Source organism: Galleria mellonella, unplaced genomic scaffold (assembly GCF_026898425.1).
Source record: "Galleria mellonella isolate WM207_F2 unplaced genomic scaffold, CSIRO_AGI_GalMel_v1 utg284, whole genome shotgun sequence".
Lineage (NCBI taxonomy): Eukaryota > Metazoa > Arthropoda > Insecta > Lepidoptera > Pyralidae > Galleria > Galleria mellonella.
In genome coordinates this window covers 309,464-335,571 of record NW_026442065.1, presented here as the reverse complement: position 1 = coordinate 335,571, position 26,108 = coordinate 309,464, and the positions used below count along the sequence as shown (strand labels likewise).

The 26,108-nt window shown below is 36.9% G+C and overlaps 2 protein-coding genes across 2 annotated transcripts in view; both read right to left on the bottom strand.

The window, feature by feature from the left end:
* Positions 1-18,321, bottom strand: part of LOC113516272 (pericentrin) — a 60,119-nt gene extending 41,798 nt beyond the window's left edge. The window contains exons 1-7 of the mRNA XM_052895543.1: positions 18,164-18,321; positions 16,724-17,899; positions 14,987-15,711; positions 14,152-14,299; positions 12,829-12,969; positions 12,163-12,255; positions 10,571-10,648 (exon numbers count right to left, since the gene is read on the bottom strand). Coding sequence (XP_052751503.1) covers positions 10,571-10,648; positions 12,163-12,255; positions 12,829-12,969; positions 14,152-14,299; positions 14,987-15,711; positions 16,724-17,899; positions 18,164-18,208 — 2,406 coding nt within the window. The 5' untranslated portion in view covers positions 18,209-18,321. The remainder of the gene's footprint in view (positions 1-10,570; positions 10,649-12,162; positions 12,256-12,828; positions 12,970-14,151; positions 14,300-14,986; positions 15,712-16,723; positions 17,900-18,163) is intronic.
* Positions 18,322-22,074: 3,753 nt separating this feature from the next.
* LOC113516078 (protein phosphatase inhibitor 2-like) lies at positions 22,075-25,910 on the bottom strand. Its single transcript, XM_026900432.3, has 2 exons — positions 25,388-25,910; positions 22,075-24,976 (listed from the first exon to the last, which is right to left on the bottom strand). The coding sequence occupies exons 1-2, from the start codon at positions 25,787-25,789 to the stop codon at positions 24,893-24,895; spliced, it is 486 nt and encodes a 161-aa protein (XP_026756233.1). The 5' UTR covers positions 25,790-25,910; the 3' UTR covers positions 22,075-24,892.
* Between the last annotated feature and the right edge of the window lie 198 nt (positions 25,911-26,108).

Below are 26,108 nucleotides of genomic sequence, written 5' to 3'. Positions count from 1 at the left end.
ACTCTTTTCTTGAAGGTTATGTTGTCGTATCGGTTCGGAAATACTGCTGCTGGAAGTTGATTCCAAAGAATGGTTGTGCGTGGAAGAAAGTGCCTTGAAAAACGCACGGTGGAAGACCGCCACTCGTCCAGATGATTGGGATGAAACTTTAGTTTGTGGCGGGTTGTACGGTGGTGAAAATCAGCAGCAGGTATCAATCCGAACAATTCCTCAGAACACTCCCCATGATAAATTCGGTAGAAGATGCACAGAGACGCAACATCTCTGCGCAGTTTCAATGGGTCAAGTCGGACAGTAAGGCGTTGACTATCGATAATTCGAGCCGCCCGACTTTGAATGCGGTCTAACGGAAGGAGTTGGTACTGTGGCGCTCCTGCCCACAGGTGAGAACAGTATTCCATATGCGGCCTGACTTGGGCTTTATATAATTTCAGGCGGTGTTCTGGCATGAAATATCGTCTCACCCTATTGAGCACTCCTAACTTTTTGGAAGCTATCTTAGCCTTCTCCTCCAGATGACCGCAAAACTGGACGTCGCAAGATATATCAACGCCCAGAATTCCTAGACTTGACTTTTTATCAAGGGAAGTGCCCTGAAAGTGAGGAGATACGACAAACGGCGTCTTTTTTGCGGTAAACGCGCAGACTTGTGTCTTTTTGGGGTTAAATTGGACAAGATTTTGTTCACCCCAGATCGAAACTTGATGGAGTGAAGTTTCGATTTCAGACACAAGTCTATTCCGGCACTCATCGGTATGTGCCCGCGAGATCTTTGCATGACCGGTATATAATGTATCTCCTGTACTGTCGTCCGCATAGCAATGAATATTACTTATCTGTAACATATCATTGATATGCAGAAGAAACAGAGTCGGAGATAGTACACAGCCTTGCGGGACACCAGCATTCAAAGGTTTTAAATCAGAGCATGCACCGTCGACTACGACCTTAATGCTACGTTCCTTGAGAAAACTGGCGACCCAAATGCACAGTCTCGCAGGCAACCCAAATGAAGGTAACTTTGAAAGCAGCGCTCTATGCCACACCCGATCAAAGGCCTTCGCAATATCCAGACTAACTGCTAAGGCCTCTCCCTTACTCTCGATTGCCACTGCCCATCGGTGTGTTAAGTAAGCTAAAAGATCACCGGCCGAACGTCCCTGTCGAAAGCCATACTGGCGATCACAGATCAGCCGGTGCTCTTCTAGGTACCGGAGCAGTTGACGGTTAATGATGGATTCCATAACCTTCGAGAATAAGGAAGTGATAGCTATGGGCCTATAGTTAGCTGGATCTGAGCGGTCTCCTTTTTTAGGGATCGGATGCACCAGAGCAGTCTTCCAAAACTTTGGGACAATGCCCGATGAGTAGCTAAGCCGAAAAAGACGCGTAAGAACCGGAGCCAACTCTGGTGCGCACGTCCTAAGCACAATTGGAGGAATACCATCAGGCCCACTCGACTTATGGATTTCGAGGGAGAAAAGTGCTCTACGCACTGAGCTATGCGTGAATTTAATGTCAGGCATAGAGCTCCTACAACACGTGATGGTCGGTGGTGGTTTCTCCCCGTCATCCAATGTCGAGTTTGACGCAAAGATGGATCCAAGAAGATCGGCCTTTTCTTTAGCGTTCTGGGCCAACGAGTCATCCTCCCTGCGCAAAGGTGGAAAGGATGACTTACAGAAATTCCCTTGTGCAGCTTTGGCAAGAGACCAGAAAGCTCGAGTCCCAGAGGGCAAACTAGCCAGTCTCTTGCCAATTCTACTAATATGCTCTGACTTCGCTGTGGCTATAACTCTTTTGAAAGACCTAGAGGCAGAGTTATACTTCTTTTTAAGAGCACTGGTGTTAGGATCTCGCGACGCCACACCTTTAGCCCAGGTTAGGAAGCACTCCTGTTTCAGACGAGATGCTGTTCTACAGGAGGCTCCATACCAGGGCTGGGATTTCCCGCCGACGGGCACCACAGAGTTAGGAATAAATAATTCCATTCCCTGAAGCACCACATCAGCAATGGAATCGGCAATGGCGTCGGGATCATCCAGTGTGAAGCAAACCTGCCTCCATGGGTAAGATGCGAAAAAAATCCGCATCTCATCCCAATCTGCCGACCTGTAGTGCCAAATGCGACGTCTACCCGTAGAACGAGGTGGAGTCGGACTCGTAAGAGGCACTTCGCTCCGCACCAAACAGTGATCCGACGATCCAAGCGGGGCTTCGACGGAGATCACATAGTTGTCTGGGCGGGTGGTCAGCAGAAGGTCCAGCAGTGAAGGTGAATGGTCCAACACATCAGGGATTCGCGTAGGCGAGGAAACAAGCTGTGTCAGACCATAAGCCAAAGCAAAGTCATGAACAGATCTTCCCGCATAGTCGGTTGTACGCGAACCAAGCCATTCGGCATGGTGGGCATTAAAGTCGCCAACAATCACGACTTCAGCGGAAGGAATCTGCTCAAGCAGGGAATCTGTAGCCATTTGGACGTGCTCAATTAGTTGGTCGGTTTCAGTGTTACCGCTGTGGGACCTGTATAGGCACGCATAGATGCGGGGATGGTCATTGCAATCTACGCGCAGCCATAGAATGGACAGGTCCGTACCTTCAAGAGTCCCAAGGCGTCGACAGCAGATATCCTCTCTGACATACGCACATACACCGGCACGCGAAACAAAACAATGTTCAAGCTTATACCCCGGGTAGGTCAGGTATGATGTTTCGTTAGGAGGGGATATCTGTGTCTCCGTGAGGAAGAGCAATGCCGGCCGCGCCGTTTCTAGGTGGTGGTGGACAGCGTTCAGGTTTGAATGAATTCCCCTAATATTACAGAGGCTCACATTGAGCAAAGGGGATGCCGCAGAAGTCTTGCTCTGTTTGCCCTTGGTCCCATAGAGCGGAATTTTGCCCCCCCCAGAATACGCAGGGCAGCCCGAGCGTGGTTGCTCGAGGGAGGATTCTCCAGCAACATGGCTGCTGGTACCTCCCTGGGGTACGTTATTTTTTTTAAATTCCACTGCCATGGTATTGAAAGATGGGGGGACGGAGTTGGGGGAGGATTTTAGGATAAGGAAGGGGATGGGTATAGGATGGGCCTCCGGACTCCCTCACTCACCATACGGAATGTGGTCGCACTAAAAGTGCGGCCACTTAGCGTCGGTATTCTGTGAGGGTGTGGTACTTCCCCGGTCGAGCCGGCCCATTCATGCTGCAATACCATATAGTATTACAGCGTGGCTCTACCACCTAAAAATGTATTTGCATGGCTGTGTTTCGGTTTGAAGGGTGGGATATGGCAGTGAATTTACAGGGTACACAGGAATAACACCTGAGTCCTCAGGAATAGCAACCAAGGGTAACATGGGCGAAACAGTATACTCTGTTATGTCCATAGTACTGCTCATGTTTATAGGCGACGGTTACCACTTTCCATCAGGTGGGCTGTCAGCTTGTTTGCCATTCTAAGTTGCATACAAAAATGGGATTTTTCAAAAAGGGCGTTATAAGATTTATGGTTCGACAACGCGCGCGCGACATCCTTAGTGTAACAAGTGTCCATAGACTACGGTAATACAGTTTACCAAACCCAGTGACCCGGAGGTTGTTGCCTCCGGAGTTGAAGCCAGGGTAGTGGGGTACACCTCGAGACCGCGGGCAAAAAGACGCTTTGTTGTTGTTATTGTACAGTTTACCATTAAATGAGCAATATGTTTGTTTAAATGCAATAAATTTCCTTAATATTATGGTTTTTAATGTAAATGTGACATTATTAAATTTCTTTGTATTTTTTTTAGACAGACGAGGTTGATCATAGACGATTTATCTTGTTTTAATTATCCATCCATTGTTATGTACTGTTATAAATAAATAAATGAAATGGAATGAATGAAATGACACCATAGTAGTATAGAAAAAAAAAAACAAGCGGTCAGCCATACAGTCATTAACCCAAATAGGTGAAAAAAAAATGACAGACTGCGTGGTGCGCGGAATGGGGTCGAGCACGCGAAAAATGTCCCCCTCCCCCCTCCCAATAGCTGGCGGGCAGCCAGCCGCCTTTGCGACAATACTCCAAAATGGCGATGACCCGTTGACGTGTGCCGGGAAATGAGTGTACTGATATTTATAAGCTGTTTTCCCCAGCTTTTCTCTTATGAATCGGCGTATAAAGCAACCTAGTTGCCAGCTAAGCAATCACATATCACAGACTGTATGAAAGTCGTCAGCTTGGGTACCTCTGTACCACTCATGTTCTGCCGTGAACTGATACTGTACGTGTACACTGAGGTGATAATGGAATGGTCACCCTACCCGCGCTATCGGTATACACCGGCGGGGCACCAGTGAAGGATGATAGGTGAGGATGAAGCAACTCAGTTAGTCCATCGTGGCGAATTCATCATGAATTGTTCACGATGGCTTCCAGAGGGAACCACGTGGCGGTCGACCTAATAGAGTATATTGCTAGCAATGGGGCTGTCAAACTCCATTGCTAACAATCCCTTTTCCTCCTGCATTGTTGTTTTGGTTTGTGTGTGTGTCTGTGTGTGATATGATATGGTAGTGAAATTGCAATGTATGGAGAAGAATAGTGAAGGAGGGGAGAGATTGGGCAGGGTTAGAGAGGGAGGGAATGAGATGGTGGAGAAGGGGGGAGGGATAGAGAGAAAGAGAAATAATGAATATGCTTTATTTACACCACATATGGTGGGATAAAATTCACAGAAATATGTTCTCTTGGCGAAAAACAAGCCGGATGATAACAAAACACAAGTCTATGGGATTCGGAGGAAGCTAGGCAATTTTAAACGTAGCCTAATTTATCTCAAACGTAAATTGTACTATGTTGGAATACCAAGGCCGCCCAGTTTTTATACAATGGTAATTTACCTGATATGTGTAATTATCCAATGGTGTCGTGCTTGTGCAATTGTAAATCTTACTGACATAATAAAATTGGAGGGGAAAGGGATTGTTAGTAATGGGGTCTAATTGAGCTATTGCTAGCAATACACCCTATCAGGTCGACCTCCACGCGGTTCTCCCTGGAAACCGTCGTGGTTAATTCTAGTGGAATTCGTCACGATGGGCTAATTGACCTGCCTTTTCGTCTTCACCTATCGTCTATCACTGGTGCCCCGCCAGCGTATACCGATAGCCAGGCGGGGTTACCGAATGGTCATCATCATCATGAATCATTATCGAGAATTAAAAAAAAGATATAATAAAATCATAACTAGAGAGTGTCTATACGTGGAAGATATTTAAAAAGAATCAATATAAGGGGTCTTAATAAGACCAATAGAGGCCTTTACAATATTTTTTTTTTACAAATTTCGTGTGTCTAAAGGTATGTTTTTTTGCCGACATCATCCAAAACTACGGCAACAAAATCAATTTAAAATCTGGGGTATGATTTATCTAACATTGGTGTTACAGTCAATACTCTTAACCAGTCAAAAGTACTATTGGCTAGCAAAATCAGTAAAAAGTAGTGTCCGACCGAACATTCGGTTTCGGCTAGTTTCGACCACAAATTCTACTTTCGGCCTTAGTTTCAGTTCCGGTCAAAAATTAGCCGAAACTTTCGGCCGCGCCGAAACTTTGTGTGTTGTGTGTCTAACTGAAAATTGATTTTTTTTTTAAGTTTACTTCCAAATGTAAGTCATAATTTTAACATGTTTTTACATATATATGACATATTTGTTACATACTTTAATTAGTGTTTATTATTACCCTTCAACTATCTCTGTGTTTGTGTAAATAATTGTATAAAAATACACTAGATTTCAGTATAGAAGAGAAATTCTAAATATGTTTCAATAAGTTTTGGTTTCGGTTTCGGCCGAAACTAACGTTGTCATTCCTGAATACTCGGGTGTTATTCCTCTGTACCCTGTAAATTCACTGCTATATCCCACCCTTCAAACCGAAACGACTGCTTCACGGTAGAAACACGAACACAAAAGTCATTTGCTTGGAACAGAGGTGCCGAAGCAAACGACTTTTGTACAAAGTCTCCCTCTGGTGAGATAATTGTGAATCCTTTTTTTTTAAACGATATTCAATAGAACGTTTCTATAATTTTGAACTCTCGTTTGAATTTTTTTAAAGTTCAAAATGCATATATCCGATATTAGTTCAATCTTTTATATAAAATATATACACCGTCCATTAATAAAATTAACTTACGCGTCTCTTAGTAAATGGCAGATGGTAACGATCAGGCATTTCACATTATTTCACAGGATTCACACCAATCCAACACTAAAACTACATATAAACGTACTTAGTACGTAATACGACACTGTAATCTCAATTCATTCAGAAAATAGTCTTTTTTAAACACTTATGAATAAAAACTGAATTGTCCATTGATTAAATGGTTATCACATGATTTCAGTAGCCAATAGTCGCGATTGTGAGTAGTGTCCCCAGTTCGGTTCCGTGACAACTAGTGTGAGTAAACCTTGCTCTATTTCGGCCCAGCCATGAGAGCGAGGCGGTTTATTATTGCGTGTAGTGTACCTTTCGGTGCTGGCACGGTGCCAACCCTAGTAGGGATTTCCGCGCAAATAAAAAATACATTGGTTGGTTTGGTCATTTGGAGAGGATGGATGAAAGAAGAATTACGAAAGAGATTTATCGAGCAAGAATGAATGGAGATGTCGGTAGGGGCCGCCCTAGACGGACGTATGTTGACCGAATAGGCGACGTGCTGAAGAAGGGCCAAATTAAAAGAACCCGTAACCGGCGAGCGTGTATGAAAAGATTGATGAACGTGGAAGAAGCGAAAGAGGTTTGTTTGAATCGAAGCATTTGGCGTTCCATTGTTTCTGCCTACCCTAATGGGAGACAGGCGTGACAGATATGTATGTATGTATGTAAAAAATACACTTTGGACACTTTTTCGCCACGCTATAGGATTGGCTATAGCTACAGGATGTGTGGAGACTGAAGAAACACTTATATGCTTACATGCTGGTGAGATGCCTGAACACAGCATCGTACCATATGGGCGCTGTCAGAATTAATTCTGGGAGGCTCATCTGCATTTACACACTATACTATTAACTCATTTTTTTTTTAATATTGTTTATTTTCGGTAGATAGATGGTGTTGCAATCAATCAGGGGAGACGTATATTTATTTACCACTTCTGTGGCATATTCGCTTTTTTTTTTTTTTTTTTTTTATTGACTACATTACAAAAACTGATACAAAAGGCAGACTTAATACTGTATATCATTCTCTCTCAGTCGACCCTTGGCAAAACAGAAAGGTTTTTGTCATTTAATTATGGAACCCTAAAATCTATCCGTATACTATTGTCAAGAGACAAATCCCCATGGACTTGACCCGATTATTGTGTTGGAATCGAGGCCATTAAATGTTATTTAGGAATATATAAGAACAACAATGTTTCGTAAAACGAAATGGTGTCAAGCATAGAAGCATATCGAAGCACTTAGAGCGGTTTATATTTAGTTTATTTGTTATAAATTATATATATATATATATATATATATATATATATATATATATATATATATATATATATATATATATATATATATATATATATATATATATATATATATATATATATATATATATATATATATATATAAATTTTAACTCAGTTACTTATAACTAGGGAAAAATAGTAATTATGCTGATTCACACCGCGACACGAGAATTTTATATATTAGATATATGAAAATTTTATTCTAAAAATTGTATGATTATTGGCAACTCTCCCCCCCCCCCCTCCAGGGAGAGGCTTATTTATGATAAATTGTATGATTGGAAAAATTTTGAAGGTTCTATTTTTTGTTTTAGTTTTAATTTTTAATCGTACAATAATTTGATTACAATATAGAATAAATTTATATTAATACTTTTATAATAATTTTCAATTGGTAAATTGCCTAGTTGCCGTGTGGTCCCGGCATAGAATAAGCCACCTCTTTCCCATGGGTGTTGTAAGAACCGACTAAGGGAACTTACCTGTCGAGGGATGGACAGCAGCGTCCCTCTTAAAACATCACCAAAAGCCTAACTACGATTACCAACCTGGTTGCCAAACGCGGCAACTTCAAGCAAAACCTCCCCAATAGGGGAAGGCCTACGTTCAACGGTGGACAGCTAATTCAGAATTTCATATCATGGTAGACTCTCCAGAGCATGCGAGCAAACTTGCGGGTAAAATCTTATATTGCCAAAAAGGCGTTTTTACGTTACAGCCAATAACCGTACACGAGTTGGTAACACTTATTTTTAAACTGTACTAACAATGAATCATGGTGTACTGTAATGTAAAATATTGTTCAAAGACTAGTTGTAATGCTGTCAAAGTCGAACTATTATTTTATAAGACATTTATTGCCTCTTAATTTTTTTTTATCCCACTTTCTGTGGTGTATGAATACTTTGAACTGAGAATAACTGGCAACATAGTCGATCGTTGCACTTTAAAATTGTTTATTTTGTTATAAATATTAACATGGTTGCCAAATATATTTGGCAATTTCTGCCAGAGGGAAATTTTGTACAAAAGTCGATTGCTTGGGTACCTCTGTCCTATTCGTATTTCAACCGTGAAGCAGTTGTGTTTGCATGGCTGTGTTTCGGTTTGAAGGGTGGGATATGGCGTGAATTTACAGGGTACAGAGGAATAACACCTGAGTCCTCAGGAATGGCAACTCAGAAATGGGCGAAACAGTATACTCTGTTATGTCCATGGTACTGCTCATGTCTATAGACGACGGTTACCACTTTCCGTCAGGTGGACCGTTAGCTTGTTTGCCATTCTAAGTTGTATAAAAAAAAAATTAAACGCGATAACAACCAGAAGGATCCGTGGGCGTCGACCTGACTGGTCGAAGTATTAGAGGGAGGATCAGCAATATACCCTATATTGCTAGTTCTCCCTACAATACCGAAACAAAAAAGATTGGACTAGACTATTGAAAGTAATTGCTCGGACTGGCCACAAAGAGTTCCAATAATTATAATAATGAAGCACTTTTACGAGGGGCCTAATTGAATAATAGCGCTTTTCTCTACTCTCAATCGAATAACTTATTGATAAGTGGTGAATGACATAGCAGTGAATTTACAGGGTACAGAGGAATAACACCTGAGTCCTCAGTATACTCTGTTCTGTCCATGGTACTGCTCATGTCTATAGGCGACGGTTACCACTTTCCATCAGGTGGGCCGTCAGCTTGTTTGCCACTCTAAGTTGTATGAAAAAAAAAACACACACACACACATTAAGACTGGATGTGTACAGACTTGATGGTGTAATGGTTTAATGCACTTCATTTATCGATTCGTATATCAGAGATCCAGAGATTCAAAGATTACAGAGTGCGAACGCGCGACTCTGCACAATACAAATTTGTCTATATACATCTGTTTATATTAATCTTAAACTGGTGTTTTTTTTTTTTGATGGGTGAAAATGGTATGGTAACCCTGCCTGTACTAACGGGATACGCTGGCGGAGCACCAGTGAAGGGTGATAGATGAGAATGAAAACAGGCCAGTTAGCCCATCATGATGAATTCATCAGGAATTAACCATGATAGTTTCCAGGGAGAACCGTGAGGAGGTCGACCTGATTGGGTATATTACAGTCTCCATTACTAACAATCCCTTTCCCCCTCTGAAACTGGTGTTAGCTTATTGTATATTATGTATGTATTTAGTAAAACAAGTATAGAAATATTTCTGTCAATTGTCTAGTATCCGTATTGCTGTTTGCTTAGTTCGACACTAGATGGCGATGTGTGAAGTATCCAGTAACTATGGTATAAAAATATAGACGTGACGGAAATATATTTACATTCTAATTATCAGATGTAATTAATTGTATAAGTGTTATATACAAATACTAGCTTTTACCCGCAACTTCGTCCGCGTGACCGGGATATATTTACTGACAAGAGAGACTTAAAAGAGTAACTGTTGAGTTACTTGCGGGCTCTCCTCAACAGATAACAATTTTCCGAATCCTACATTCATAAAACAAGTGACGATTTAAAAGTGCTTGTAAAAAAGTTTATTTGAACAAAGATAAATTGTATTACACTGTTACATTGTATTTACATTGTATTGTACATTTCTTTTTAATTAAATCTGTTAACAAAATATGTTAATTATGTACAGTAAATGGTATATGAGTATAAATTAACCCTTCTTTGCATAATGGTGGAAATTTCCATCAGAACATTGAATGCCCAAAAATTATATAAAATAACAATTTTACTTTAAATTGATCGTGTCTGGATACCTTTTTAATGTCTATTGCAGGAAAAAAACCATAGCTGTAAAATTTATTTTTTAACCATTTTTCCTTTAATTATTGAACATGAATTATATCACCTTGATTTATTTCACCAATAAAAAAAAAATCATGCAAAGAAGGGTTAATATAATTTATTTATTTAAACTCTCCACTACCAAATTCCCGCAGCGTCAATTTGCCATAATTATAATATATTACAAGTCGAATTATTGGCGCTGAAAAAAAAATTACACTTACTCGACGATAATAAATCCGGCATACCTGTATTTGCTCCTGCAACTGCTGTATCACTTCTTGGCGCACTTCCTCGATCCTCTGCTCCAACTGGGCATCCCTCTTCTATATCCGTCAACAGTCGCCCGACAGTCGGCCGACAATCGCCCGATTTAGTCACACACGAGCGGGTTAGTCGCATTTCATGCATGCAGGAGAGAGATTCGTGGCATTAGATAAAGAATGTATTTACAATATGGTGTCGTGAGAGAATAGGAAATGAGTGTTGTGGTATTTACAAGTTCCATAGACAAGATTGTAATTTATATTATTCATAGATTTTCATAAAGAACATAATACACGTTCTTTGTGAAAACAGCAAGTCGCTATAAGAACAACTTTATTTCTCTACATATGTGAATTTAAAATATTTGTATATTTTTTAAACTCACTGATTACAGGAATTGTATGTTTCCATAATAAACCAAAAATAAAATGAAATAAAATTTCTTTTTTAAATAATTTAAAAACTCATTCAAAATCATTAAAAATATCTTTTTAAAATTGAAGTAGGTTGTTGGCCAAAACTAACAATAAAGTACGAATCCAACATACGGGAAACTTTTAAAAAATATAGAATCAAACAATGTATTTTTTTTTTAAATAACATATGAATTGTTAATAAATATATTAAATTTATTAATAACTTACATTTACTGTTGTGATACTATTATTTATTACGTGAAGTTAGTTCATAAATGATGCGATACAGATTGAGTGAAAGACTGTAGCGTTGTTGAAATGAAACCTGGACCTCAAAGTTATAGAATATAGATACTATGCCACCGAGATATCATTAGCTAATATATATATGTATATACCATCAAATTCTCTATCCCCTGCATGCAACATTTGTTACACTATATATACAAAAAAATATACATTAAAAGGCAAAGATCAAGTCAAAAAGTTTTTTTTTAATATATACGACATATTTGTCAATATATGTTGTGGGTAGTGAAATAAAAGGGCACACAGACATGCCATTAATATAACTAATTTATATTTTTATAAAAGGCATATTTAAAAGTCGTAAGCAAGCATACGGCACACCTTATGGTAAGCGGATACAGTATACAATGTTGCGTGCTCGTTGTATTTTTTTTTTATATTATCTTTTAATTAGGCTACTTTTGGACGCTTTTAATATAACTTTGAATTTTATCCATCTGTCGGTTTGTTGTCGTGTTATTACTAATATTATCACTAGATGGCGTTATACATAAAATGTATCAAGTATAGCAATAAAATTCAAGAGGGGGTCAGAAGTTTTATAAAGTACAAATATTTAAAAAAGAACAAAAAATATAAAAAAAAGTTATATAAAAAAAATGAAATCACTATTATTGAATGACAGTTAACAGTTTTAACCGTCTGTTTTATTTTTTAATAATAAACATAAAATAAAAAAGGTACCTAATTAATTTTTTTAACCTCAAATTATTCACGTATATAAGCAATGGTTACTTACCATTTACCATAAGTTCTACCGTTTCCTTGTTTGCCATTATGTCATATGAGTACAGTTTAAACGTTAAGCACACCACATCAAAACGGCAGTAACCCGTTCATCTACTGACCTTCTCGAGCTCCAGGTCGATGTCTTGCTGGTACAGCGATACATTGGCGTCTGCATTCTCCGAAGTCAGTATGCGTGCTTTTAATTTTGTGATCTGTTGGTTTGATAACAATCGACATAAAAGAAAGGTTGCAAAATTGACATTACTCTTATTGGAAGAAGAAGAGATTGTTAATTTATTTATTTATTCATTAGTACAAATATGTGTACATGGCGGACTTAATGCTAAAAACATTCTCTCCCAGTCATGATTAGGTCTAGCGGCCCCATTGCCGACAATGTGCCCTGTCAGGTCGACCTCCACGCGGTTGGCTCTGGAAACCATCGTGATTGATTTATTATTGAACTCGTCACGATGGGCTAACTGATTTGAAAATTGATATATAATCGTAATGTTTTTGCCACACTTTGCAAAACTTTAGTGTCATTATTTAAGTAAGATATTTTCTTGGGGTATAAATCAGTAATAATCGCTTTCCATTTTGAGCAGTAAACTTTGAGAACAAAACAAAATCTAAAAACGATTATTTCAGCTCTTATAAGAGACCCTTATATATATATTTTTTTTTAATATCTCCTAAGTTCAGACATAGTCCAGTTGAACACCAAGACTTAAGAAAAAAACAACTATATTTGCTTGGTCATAACACAACATTTACCAACTGACCTGGTTATCCAAAGTGGCTATAGTATCAGCATGCCGCGCCTGTATGTCCTGCACGTATGCCACATGCTCAGTTTTCAGATCTTCTATTTGCTGCTCATACTTTTTGCACATTTGCTTCAGACCTTGTTCCAGAGGTGTTGACTGCAAATGAAAGAAGAGAATAAAAGAGTGCCATTCATTATAAAAATAGAGTAAAACAACAGGATAAGAGTGAAATAGATTTTTTTTAATACAACTTAGAATGGCAAACGAGCTGACGGCCCACCTGATGTAAAGTGGTAACCGTCGCCTATAGACATGAGCAGTACCATGGACATGACAGATATTTTGTATATAACAATGATGCCATACCATACCATACCAGCTATTTACTAACATAAGCCTTCTTTCGAGGATTTTTGCCAGTTTTGGCAGGCGTGTTAGCAACCGCAGTTTTGATGATGTTTTAAAAGGAATGCTGCTGCCAATCCCTTAACAATTAAATTCTCCTAGAACACCTCTTACGACACCCACGGGAAAGAAAGGGGTGGTCCATTCTATGCCGGGACCATCTTTAATTTAATGTCAAATTAAACATTATTCAAGTAAGTCTGCACTAAAGCTCTTTTAAATTATTATTATTCAATGTTCCTTTCAACTCTGGATTTGTTCTTTTAGCGATAAGGTCGCCCATTGTTTTCTCACTGTGATTATTTCTTGTAATTGTTTATATTCATAATAAGTTTACTATTGTAATATTTTGGAGGAAACAATAAAGAGTATCTATCTATCTATCTATCTATCTATCTATTTCGCCTGTTGTATATCTTTCGTCAAAATAAATTGTAACGATGTAATATTTGCGTGCAATAAAGTATAATTTTTTTTTTTTATGATTCTGCTATATTTTAAGTCATCTGTTGAGAAGAAATTACAAGAAATTCGGCAACCAGTTATTTCGTTAAATCTCTAGTAATACTCGTATTATGTTTATTTTAATTGATGTAATATGTGTAAAATAACATAGTTCTGTATATTTAAATGCTCATATATAATCGATGGTGCCTTGTGACACGGGTTCTTCGGATGCCCAGTTCAGGCACCAGTTCTCTGCAACTTTAATGTATCTATGGTATTGTTATAAATGGTTCATTGTACTCAAAAAAGTTGTCAGAAATAAATAAACATTATTATTATTCTTGAACTAATATCAAACATGTTTGTCTTATAAATAATTGTTTAGAAAGTAATAAGCTTTACTCAATAAATATTTCTTTATTTTCAAGTTGTATGTTCGGTTTGCTGTCTGTACACCGTAAAAAGTAAATGTAAGCATGTTACCACCTCGAAGGAAATGGATGGGAATTCAGCGCTGCGCGTGCGGCGGCGAGCGCAGTCCCCGCCGGCCGCCGCCGCGCCCGCCTCCGCCTCCGCCTCCAGCGACGACAGCGGCGACGCGCACTCCCGGCCCCGCCACACCTCCTCCGAGTAGCTGCAACCAGCGCCATCCTCCTCACCATTACTCTCTCACTACTACACAATATTAGCCTACTGTTGCGACAGTGGCTAGACAGCTTCCACTAGTTTTATTTCAAGTTTTCATTTTCTATTACTGACACGTTATGTGGTGTTTCCCTTGTCGCTTACGACATCTAGTCGATGAGAAAAATGCATATTTTCAATAATGGGACATTCACTTTTTTTTTTTTATATATTATACTACTATCTTGGCAAACAAGCATACAGCCCGTCTAATTATAAAGGGGGTTACCGTAGCCTATGGACGCCTATAACACCAGATGTCACTCATGCTTTGCTGACCCTTAAGAAACCTTAATACGCCCTTTTTGAAGAACCCCATGCTGTAGTCTCTAGGGCAAGCCTCGGTAGGAAGATCACTCCACAACCTGAATGTTTGCGGGAGAAAGTTCCTCTGAAACCGTATTGATTTAATAATTTAATAATCACACATACTCGTATGAGTTCTATTTATAGGTCTCGATTTATTAGTAAAATGTCACATGAACAAAATTAGTAGAATTTATTAATTAAACTGTTATACTGTAAATATAAAAACGTACCTCCTTTTTGGCCTTGGTTGCAAAAAAGAAATTTAATACATAAGTCACTTTTTAATAATATCAATAATATTATTACAATAAACAAAAATGTAACATACCTCCTCTCCATATCAGTACATTTTTTCTCAAAATATGTCCTCAAATTTTCCATTTCTTTCTCATGTTTCACACTAAGTTCCTGCCTTAGAGCATCTATATCAGCATTCCCTGCCTTCACAGAGGCAAGGAGTTCTCTCAGCCGCCGTGTCTCTATTGTGTAAGCTTGTTTGTCTTGCTGTATTTGCGCTTCCAATTCCTTCATTTCTGTGTCGGACTCTATCCTAATTTTGCCTATTTCATCACATAATACCTGTATCATGCTCTCGCGAAGTTTGTTCCTCAAATTCTCCTCGATGTAGTGATCGAACTTGTTAATTATCGTAGTTAATTTGCTCTCGAATCCAGTTTGGAAATCTTCTGAAGAACCAGAAGACCTCAGGTCAGATTTTGAATAGTTAACTGTAATTTCTTCACGGTCCATATCCTTCTCGCCATTGGAACTTTGTAGAGAGGATCCTCCGCTCATCAAAGCCGAGTAAAACTTGGTGCTGTCGTCTTTAACCATACTTTGGTACTTTACATAGTCTGACAACTGTCCTTTGACCGTGTCGTGCTCAGAGTTCGACATCTCACCGACAATATGCTGTAAATTCTGCACCTCGTTGGTGAGGTGTTCATTCTCATGTCTGAGCTCGTCCCGTTCACGAACGTATCGCTGTAAGGAGACGTTCAGTTCTTTGATTAATTCGTCACGACGCGTGAGAGCGTCTTCCAAGTGCTCAAGCTGAAAGGACAGATATGCATTCAATACATAGAAAACATTCACATAAAAGCATAATGAATAAGCCACATGGGAAATAATAACATAATGCTGGCACTGATACTTCTTATAGTTTTCAAATTTTTGGTGTATGTTTAAAAAAGTGGCGTATTATGAAATGACAGAAAATAAGGAAGAATAAGTATTCTATTGTGCCCAATGCTAAGATTAAGAAGTTATTCCTTACAAAGTGATTCACTTATTTCAAATTCATTATCTATTCTTTGTAAAAAAAAAAACTGGACAGATGCATATTAACTTCTGTGAAAAACTCTACTTATAGAAACATAGACTAAGAACCCTAAATTATTAATATCTAGATTAAAAAAAATTAAAAATTCCCAAATGCAACATTACAAATTTAAAATATTTTCAGACAGATTAAAAATAATTATGTATTTATTTCATTGTTTAGATGTTTATCACTCAATTATTCATAAACCTGGCATCTTAAATTCCCATGTGAATTTTGCACTATAATTTAATTTCTTAATTCATAATTTCTTCAAGTTCTGCAGGTAGAATACTCTGTCTGCATTCCCATCCATTACTTATCAGACAGAGAATAAAATTCCAAATACTATTATTATTTACATGAATGCAATAGATATAAGGTATTTATTACAATTCTTGCAATAACCACTTTCACAACTTATGTAAATTTATAAATATAAAATTGTTGATTTTACTGTTTATTTCATTCACTCGTAAAAACCAACAGTATATAAAATTGATAATATAATTAATAAAGTTATAATTTATTTTGACAAAACAAATTGTATAAAACCTGTTTGGATAATTGCACAAATCATTAACAAACTTGTTCTAAAAAATTGCCATAAACAAAATAGTGGAATTTGCAAATTATTAAGACATAACATGCTAAAGGTATTATAAGCAGGATCAGTAAACACAGCAGGGTGATGGCGCAGAGCAGGTAAGCGCAGAAGCACAGTCCATGGACGATGACTAATACCTTCTCATGATACTCCTCGCCTAATGTCTTGTAGTCTGTTGTACTGAGTGACATGTCCTCTGGTGGCATAGACTTGTGCTGTGGTGTCATTGACGCTTCATCTCTGTCACCTTTTTCCTTCATATCATTATCGACAATCACTTCCTCGACTAGCAAATCATTCTGTTCAACCTTATCACTGGACAAGCTTCGTTTGTCTGGGGATGACTCCAGTGATTTTTCTGGTGAGGCATTAAGGGACTTGTCTAGTGATAAATCCAAAGATTTCTCTGGTGATGGCTCTTTGGACTGCTGCTCGGTAAAATCAAAGACCTCTTCAACTTTAATACTATCGCCAGCACCAACTAAAAATGGTGACAATAAATTAGGAAACATTGGTATATGGTCACTATTTTGACCAATCATGGTGCTTCCTTCGGGTGGTGGCCCAAATATAATTTTGGCGGTTGGTAATGAGAATTTTGGCACACCTTGACCCCTTATATCCAATTTAATTATTTCTTCAGATCCAGAACTGTTCCTCTCCAGAGATTCTTCATTTGCTTCTAAAGAATTATCTGAATTGTCCACTGATTTTTCTTTATTTGATGAATCTGTTTTATGGCTGGATTCCTCTTGTTCATTTAGTGAGTCCACATAACCATCACTTCTAGGAGATTCTTGTGGTGTATTTTGTTCACTAGCACCTGGTGTGCGCAAAGAATGTGATTTGGTTTCTTGTGTACCACCATCTTTGGACAAATCTGATGATAGTGCTAAATTAATTGGACTCTCTTCACTAAGGAGGTGCATATCTGATATATTTACATCGAGTGGCCAGGATGTACTTTGTCTACTTGGATCTTGTATGCTAGGATTTTCACTATTAGATGTGTGTGTCGCTGGAATATTCAAAGAGTTATCTCCAGAAACTCTCTCCGGGTGGGTTTCAATTTTAAGTAAACCCTGAGATTCATGGGTTTTATTTACATTCAGGGAATCACTGGCAGAGTCATCCACGTTGGAAGGTATGTGCTCTGATATAGACTCCGTATCGGTTGTATCTCCAACATTGTGAACCCTATTTTCACCTGCTATATTTTGCCCTGTGTCAATTTGTGACAATTGAGTGTCACTGCTCGCGACAGATCCCAGAGCGGGAATCTGTTGTGAATGCACGACATCCGGAAGAACTTTCTAAAAATAAACAATAATTATAAATAGGTAAACGTTGTGGAAATTCATAGCCATCGACGGTATAATCAACAGTTCTATTTCGAAGTTATGTGAATGAAATATCAACTAGTCAATACAAAGCAACAATTTTAAATATTAATTGGGCTTCGCAACACAGGTGAGCTGTGCAGCTATGCATTTCTGTACTATTTTTAACGTAGCAAAGAATATAAATAACGTGAAAGTTCGGACAGGTCTAATAGTACAAAATAAAAAAATAAGTACCTTGTTTTCTGTTGTTTCTGATGTTAATTTTTGGGGATCATCCATAATTTGGCAAATTCATAGTAAAAATCAATCGAATATTCCATAAAACCACCAAAATTGTTGTCAAGGCGACGTTTCTCACTTTCAAACAAAATACAAACGCCATACAGTCGGGGTTGCCAGGTTTTCTTAAACTTCTTACCTCAAAATAGATTACATTATTTTAACTTTTGACTAATTGTAAAATTGTACTGCGTAACTTTATTATACATTCTATCGTAGTAAGGTCACTGGATAATGGAGCCTGCTTAAATCGACAGAGATGTTTGTGGGTGATTAAGTCTGCTGGTATATTATATACAATTTAATTGACCAATTATTGTGCTTAGGCTTAGACATCTTATAAATGTATTTTGTCCTTTATTACAAATAAAGTCCTTATAATTACACAATAATCTAAATAATGGAGTTATGATTCCATTGTCGTATTTTCTCCACATATTTGAGAGAAAATACGCAAGTTGGAAACCCGGTCAATATTAATATGACATTCCTGTATACGCATACGCAATGATAACCAAGATGATGTTTAGTAGATATTTATTTTCTGCTAAGAAATGGCGACGCAATATGCATAAGACATTTCAAAAAGAGTAATAAAAACACTAATACAAGTTTAGGACGAGTTTTTTAAAGTCTTATGAGATGAAGTACACTATTCATAAATAATTGTGCTCTTATTCAGTTATGCTGATTTATATTGATATACTTAAATGTAGTTCGATTCTCGAGTAAAGCAAAAACTTAACAAAACTAACAACTCTGGTGCAATGCTCTTAACGAGAAAATATTTTTCCTACGTATAGTGTATTTTTCTACAGTGTGATTTAAAAATGCATTCTTAATTTATATCACAGTTATACTGGGCCTAGAGGACCTTACTCCAGTGATACTGTGTAATTAATGATACAAAACTATATAGACCATAGGGAAATATTGGTTTAATTCAACTAAAAATAACGATACATTGGTATTATTATAGACAATAGTAGTTAGGAAGAGATGTCACAATCTTAAGTCAATAATAGAAAAACAAACCAGTATTTGTAATGAGTTTCGTATACTACATTTGATATATAAATAATAACATAAAACAAAACTTGAAGTGTAAAAACGAAAGCACTGTGAATTATGTCATTTAGTAGGTATTATTATTATACTAGCTACATACCTCGGCTACACTCGCGTGAGTCAGTACACAAAGTATCCTACATGCTACGTTAGGATATAAACTACTCATGTGCCAAAGTTCATTCAAATCTGTTCAGTAGTTTTTGTATGAAAGAGTAACAAACATGTTTCCATCATTACAAACTTTCGCATTTATTATATTAATAGCGTTTAAATTTTATTAGGTACGGAATTACTTAGTAGTTATATTACCTATCTTCTGTCTTCTGACACAATTCTGCTGCAAATTGTTTGTTCAGTTTAAAATAATAAAGTAGCCAGTAGTGGCAGCAAAAAAAGGTATTAGCATAGTATATTTTATGCTTTCATGTTTATATCACAGACGTAGCTTTAAATAACTAGATAGATGTATTTATGTACGTATTTCACTCATGAGTTTTATCATATACTTACTCTATATCGTTTAATCATTGACGAAATGAAAATTATTTTACAGGGGATCTGGTCCTTTAAAAAGACGCATTATGTACTCTCAGACATGTCTCTGCCTATATAGTAAAAGAGGGAGACTTTGTACAAAAGTCGATTGCTTGGGTACCTCTGTTCCATTCGTGTTTCTACAGTGAAGCAGTTATGTTTGCATGGTTGTTTCGGTTTGAAGGGTGGGATATGGCGTGAATTTACAGGGTACAGAGGAATAACACCTGAGTCCTCAGGAATGGCAACGCAAGGGGGGGATCATGGACGAAACAGTATGTGTGTGTACTGTTATGTCCATGGTACTGCTCATGTCTATAGGCGACGGTTACCACTTTCCATCAGGTGGGCCGTCAGCTTGTTTGCCATTCTAAGTCGTATAAAAAAAAGATCTACTCAGATTTTGTAGTGGGCATTGGACAATTTTGAGTGGGCGCGGTCCGCCTGGCCCCATATATAACATATGGTAATAACTAATATGAATATAAGATTAAAAGTTAAGATTTAACCACGATGAAAAAAACTATATCGTGCCTTCCACCAAATTGTTTATAATTACTCCTCTCCATCCAAAGGTTGCCTGCAAGAGATCGCTCTTAGCGATAAGGTCGCCCATTGTTTTCACATTGTGATTATTTCTTGTAATTGTTTGTATCTATAATAAGTTTACTATTATAATCTTTTGAAGGAAACAATAAAGATTATCTATCTATATCGCGTTCGTAAGTTATTGATTTGAAGTGATATAAAATAATTTATAATTAACGGCATATTCGGATTGTCAAATTGTGCGGGGCAAGAATCGAGCCTCACTCTCTACCATGTATCATGGGCGAAACAGTATACTCTGTTATGTCTATGGTACTGTTCATGTCTATAGGCGACGGTTACCACTTTGCATCAGGTGGGTCGTCAGCTTGTTTATTATTCTAACTTGCTTAAAAAAAATACAGCGAGATACGAGTTTTTCCTCATAAGTTTTTCATCAATTTGCCATTTTAAGTTGCATACAAAAATATTCTCTATTAGATTTTTGGTAGGGTTTACCAAAATTTTTTTACGAAACTGAAAAGCATAAAGCTGATGCTCCACTTGATGGAAAGTACCGAAATACTGGTACCCTCCATTACAGAATACATTATGATACTCACGGTACCCATGCGTAGGCATACCTAGAAAGCCGGCAGCACACCTGCAATGCCGTTAGTATTGTGGGTGATCATGGGCGGCGGTAGTCACTTACCATCAGGTGAGCCGAATGCTCGTTTGTCCCGTGTTGTAAAAAAAAGACTAGTGTCCTGTCTTCATACCCTGTAATTTCACTGTTTATTGCTCTTTTGAAATAAAAACCCAGTCATGATCGTCTTCAAGTTAATACTAATAATTTATAGGCAGTTACCACTGCGCCGTTTATAATATGGCCAGTTCTTATAAATGCTTTCTTTTAATGGCTGCAAATGGAATGGTAACCGCATTTTTAACCAACATCAAAAACAAGGTGCTCAGTTAGAAAAAATATTGTATTGTTTTTTATATATTTGTTACCTTATAACTCTATCAGATGTAAACCGACTTGGCAAATTATTTTTTTTTTTTTTATCCAAAAGGATAAACTTGCAGATAGAAATTTTATCAAAATCTGTTCGGTAGTTTAGTCTTTAAATCAAAATAAATAGTAAGTAGTAATTAATTGGATTTTTTGTTGGAACACAGTCTTATTATACTTGCAGAAGTCTTTGTATGACGCCGAAACAAATACACCTACAAATATTGTTACACAAAGATTCCAAATAATATTGTTTCAGCTTCCATTGCTTTTAATAAGATGTTAAAGATTTCATATATGTCATCTACTTAAAATTTTATTATATCACCTCGGAAAGATTCTGATCACATTACGTGACTACAGTGTCACGTGCGGCTGACTCAACAAGGAAGTATTGTCAAAAACAGGTTTCTTAAATAGTATAATATATACAGTACTTATTTGCGTATGTACAGTGTATTATTCCTTTTTTATAAATGTTACTGTACTGATGCTTTCCTGGGTGAACGTATTGGGAGACTGTAAAGCTCACCCAGTTGATGAAATAAATGGCCAGTAGTTGCCACGATTGGTTGGCGGATTGATTGCAGCTCATTCCTCTTAGTTCCCTCTTACGACTCCCATGGGAAAGGAAGCGGTGGCCAATTCTATGCCGGGACCACACGGCGATAATAATTATATTAATAAGGTTAAATAAATGAAACACTTTTAAATATAATTTTTATATAAAATGTACTCTCTATGGTTAGAATAATGTTTATATATATACATCATTTTTCAGTGCATTGCACTATCCGACAACATCAAATCATCCGACACAATTTCCGTTCCTTTCAATATTTTCAAAAATATATTTTGTACTTGTAGTACCAACTCCTTCATGCATTGTGTGCATGCATGCATAGTGACATCAAAAAGTTTTATTTATAAACAAATTTAAACAAATCATTTCATATACATAGGTAAACAGATAGTCTTACTGCGACATTAATATTATTGAAACGAATATATTAAATGTCTTTATATTGCTTAATTTTTTCCTTTAGTTACAATTTACTTGCAATGCGAATTAAAACAATTACACAGACAATTAAAATAAATGTATTTATTTTTGTGACTACCCAACACTCACACCACTGATACAGAAGGATTTCATTTCGACGCTCTCTCTCTCTCTACCTGCTAAGCATCTAAACCTTATCGAATCACTAGGTAATACTTGTTTACCATGTATACTGATGTATTTGGAATAGGTAATGCAAATATAATAATAAAGCCACGACCAAAGCGATTGTGGAGCGGGGATATTCCTTTACTAGCGATAAATTAGGACGCCTTGCAGATAATTCGGAGCAAAGAGGCAGGCTGATTACCTATAAATTAGCAATTACTATATGATAGTCGCACCTTAATATTTCAAATTACCAATTGTACACAATAGTACAAAGAACGATTGTGACCTAATCGTGACACTTTCTACTGTCAAACAGTGACCCTAGTTGTCAAGTTGCTTAAGATATTTAAAATATTATATATTTAACGATTAGTTCCTAAATCGTTCTGCAGAGGCACCAACAATTATTGCTGATAAAACATGTCACGACATGAAGATTGACATCAATTATTGTAAAGTTTTCGTCTACCATACAGTAACTGTGAGGTACGTAATCAACCCGCAAGATGCATGCGTCTGTGAGGCTAATTTAATCATAACAGACTAAGTACGCGACTCGCGCCCTTAGTTACCAGTCTAGAGACGCGCTGTGTTTACTCCCGCTTCATTTCGTGTTTTTGCTTAACTGCTGCACAGGTTTGGTCGAAGCTTCTATATGATAAAAAATCCTTTAAATACGTAACGCCGTAACTCATTACCATAATACCGTGTCGCCATATTTTCAATTTGCCGTGAAACTTTTACAAATAAGTACAAACATTATGAAAGAACACTTTGGCCTCGTAAAGTTCGCAAAATTTAAAACAAATTTTCGTAAAATGCAAGAACACACAGATGTATGTAACATCCTAATTACTATAGATACAAATAAATTACTTTCAAAATGGAAGTCAGTCCCGGATTATCTACATTAGCATAAGGGTTCAGCGCCGCCTAACTACCCCACATTTGAGAAAAAACAGACAATGAGGTTTTTAACTGACTTCATTACTTGATCTCTACTTGTTTTATTTTATTTTTTTTTTTTTGAAATGAAATAATAAGATATAAATATAACTTATTTCCCTACCAGCCTATCTGATCAAGGACATTTTATTGCATAGAGAGGCTAGTATATGGATCAATCCGGTCCTGATTTAAATAGATTAATATAATATTTTATATTATTTTAATATTAAAAAAGCACACTATGCAGAATACAGGAAATAAACTGTGATTGTATTGTCATACATTGTAATTATAGCTGACTACGTACATAGACTATACTTCAATATTTAATTATTATGTACAGTCAATTTCAAAAAGGTTAATAAAATAACAGGCTTTTAAGGGACAAATAAACTGAAAACATATAATTATTAATAAATAAACATTATTTTACCTTTAAAATATTAGCTTAGAATTAGATATAGACTCGTCTCTAAGTAATCTTCTGTTATAAAAATGGGTACAATAAAATATAGAAGTACAAAGATTGTAATAATAGTATTGAGTATGTTTAAAAATATATATATAAATATTCCATTAATATTATTTGTAAATAATTTATCTCAAAAACATATCACTCCTATTATACATTTTATATAACAGAGTGATAAAGTGTCAATATATTTTGATAGTGACTGTACATGTTTATTTGATTAGGAACAATTTAAAAAAAAAATGCAAAAAGCAAATACAAAAAACTACTTACATATAAAATAAAAATAATCTGCACATCATGTTATCAAAATAATGTGTGACCTTTAGAATATAATAAAGGCATTGTCAGTGGACTCCAGTCTCCACTGATGATTGCTGATGAGTGTTTACATGCCATATATGAGCATGCACTATTGGTGCATCGAGACTAGATTTTGATATTTTATTACATTTGTATAAGAGAAATATGGGCTGGCTATTACATAGTCACACATGGTTAACACCTGCCAAGTGCATGCTATATATGTACTATGCAAATCTCAGCACATGTTCAAGATATATCTATGTTTATGATATTTTTTTTTATAACACAGGGGGCAAACGAGCATGCGGCTCACCTGATGGTAAGTGACCACCGCCGCCTTATGAAGTTTTAACATTTATATTACATTAAGGATCAATTATGAGGGGATCCACATCTGCGCATGTGCAGTGAATGCACATATAGTGCATGGCTATAGACAATATAAAAGGTAATCACATTATTTTAAATAACACAAGTAAACTACATCAGGTATGGAACCTTATAGGGCACAATATAAATTTTGATTTTACCATATGATTGAAAAGCCTCAAAGCAGGCAGGCTTCTAGAAAGCAGGTAATGTCAGCTTGATGCTAGGGTAAGCACTATGTACAGGTACAGTAAAGTGTGGCAGTCAAGTAGTTGGCTTCTCAGGTTTTTCATCATCTTCTTCCTCCTCTTCCTCTTGAGCCATAAGTTGTCTTGCCAACTGCAGTGCCTGCAATGAGTAATTGAAAATTACTGAATATGTTATTGAGTCAATAGACTTTCCAGCTTAGCACACACGATGTTAGTAATAGGAAATAATGGTCCCATTGCTAGCAATGTACTCTGTCAACTGTCAAGTCAACCACTAGTCAGCAAGATTGAACTAGCATTTTGGAAACTAAATGGTTAGTTAAATCTTGCTGAATTCATAACAATGAGACAACTAATCCAAATTTATTCTTATTTGTAATTTTTCACTAATGCCCTACATATATTGATACAGTAAGAGAGATTTAAAATCTATTATCAAACATAAAAAGTTAAAAGTGAGTGAGGAGTAGATAATACTATTTATGAATAAACTGTCCAGGGCGTGGTTTTTAATTAAGTTCCAAACTAATAACTAATTATTGATTCTAACCTGAAACTCATTGTAGTGCATTTTGCGTTTCTTTTCAAACTCGAGCCGCCGTTGCCGCACATCCTCTGGTTCTTCCATATCCTCGTCGCTGTCACACGCCTCTACACATTTCGGAGGCTTGTTCATGCTAGCCGCTAGCTTCGCAGCAAGAATGTTAGCGTCTAACTCGTCTCCTGGCTCCAAGTCCCCATCCACGGCTTCGGAGTACGGTGTCTTCGGTTCGTCTACCTTCATGTGACCGTAATCTTTATTCGCTGGATGGAAAGTCTCCATAATATTAATTTCATCGAATCGTTGTTCCTTCGCCCGTTTGCTAGTTGAAGGTGTACCATCTTGCCCGTCTACACTCCGTGATGTCTTTAAAATGCCCTTGGAGGGCTTCTTCTGTAAATTCTGGGCCATTTTAAACCTTCAAAAACTGCATTATACAATTTTGAGAGTTAATTTTTACACAAAATAGTTTTATTTTTCAGTAGCGACAAAAAAGTACTTTTTTTAACAGTTTGACACTTGACAGCTAATATTCTGACAGTGACATTGATCATTTGTCTATAAGTATTTTGAACTCATAGTTATTTATCTAAGCACAAAATCAAGAAAGTCATTCTATATTTTTTACATTAAACATGTAATGTAATAAAATGTGCGAAAAGGACATCGCGTCCAAAATACTAGACTTTTTCGAGATTTATGACATTTGTACTTGTTTTATGAATAAAAA

Bases quoted from the DNA above. Each gene is read 5' to 3' on its own strand.
- LOC113516078 (XM_026900432.3), bottom strand. From the start codon at position 25,789: ATGGCCCAGAATTTACAGAAGAAGCCCTCCAAGGGCATTTTAAAGACA. The intron at 24,977-25,387 runs GTTAGAATCAAT...TACTCATTGCAG, and splicing joins TGCACTACAATGAGTTTCAG to GCACTGCAGTTGGCAAGACA.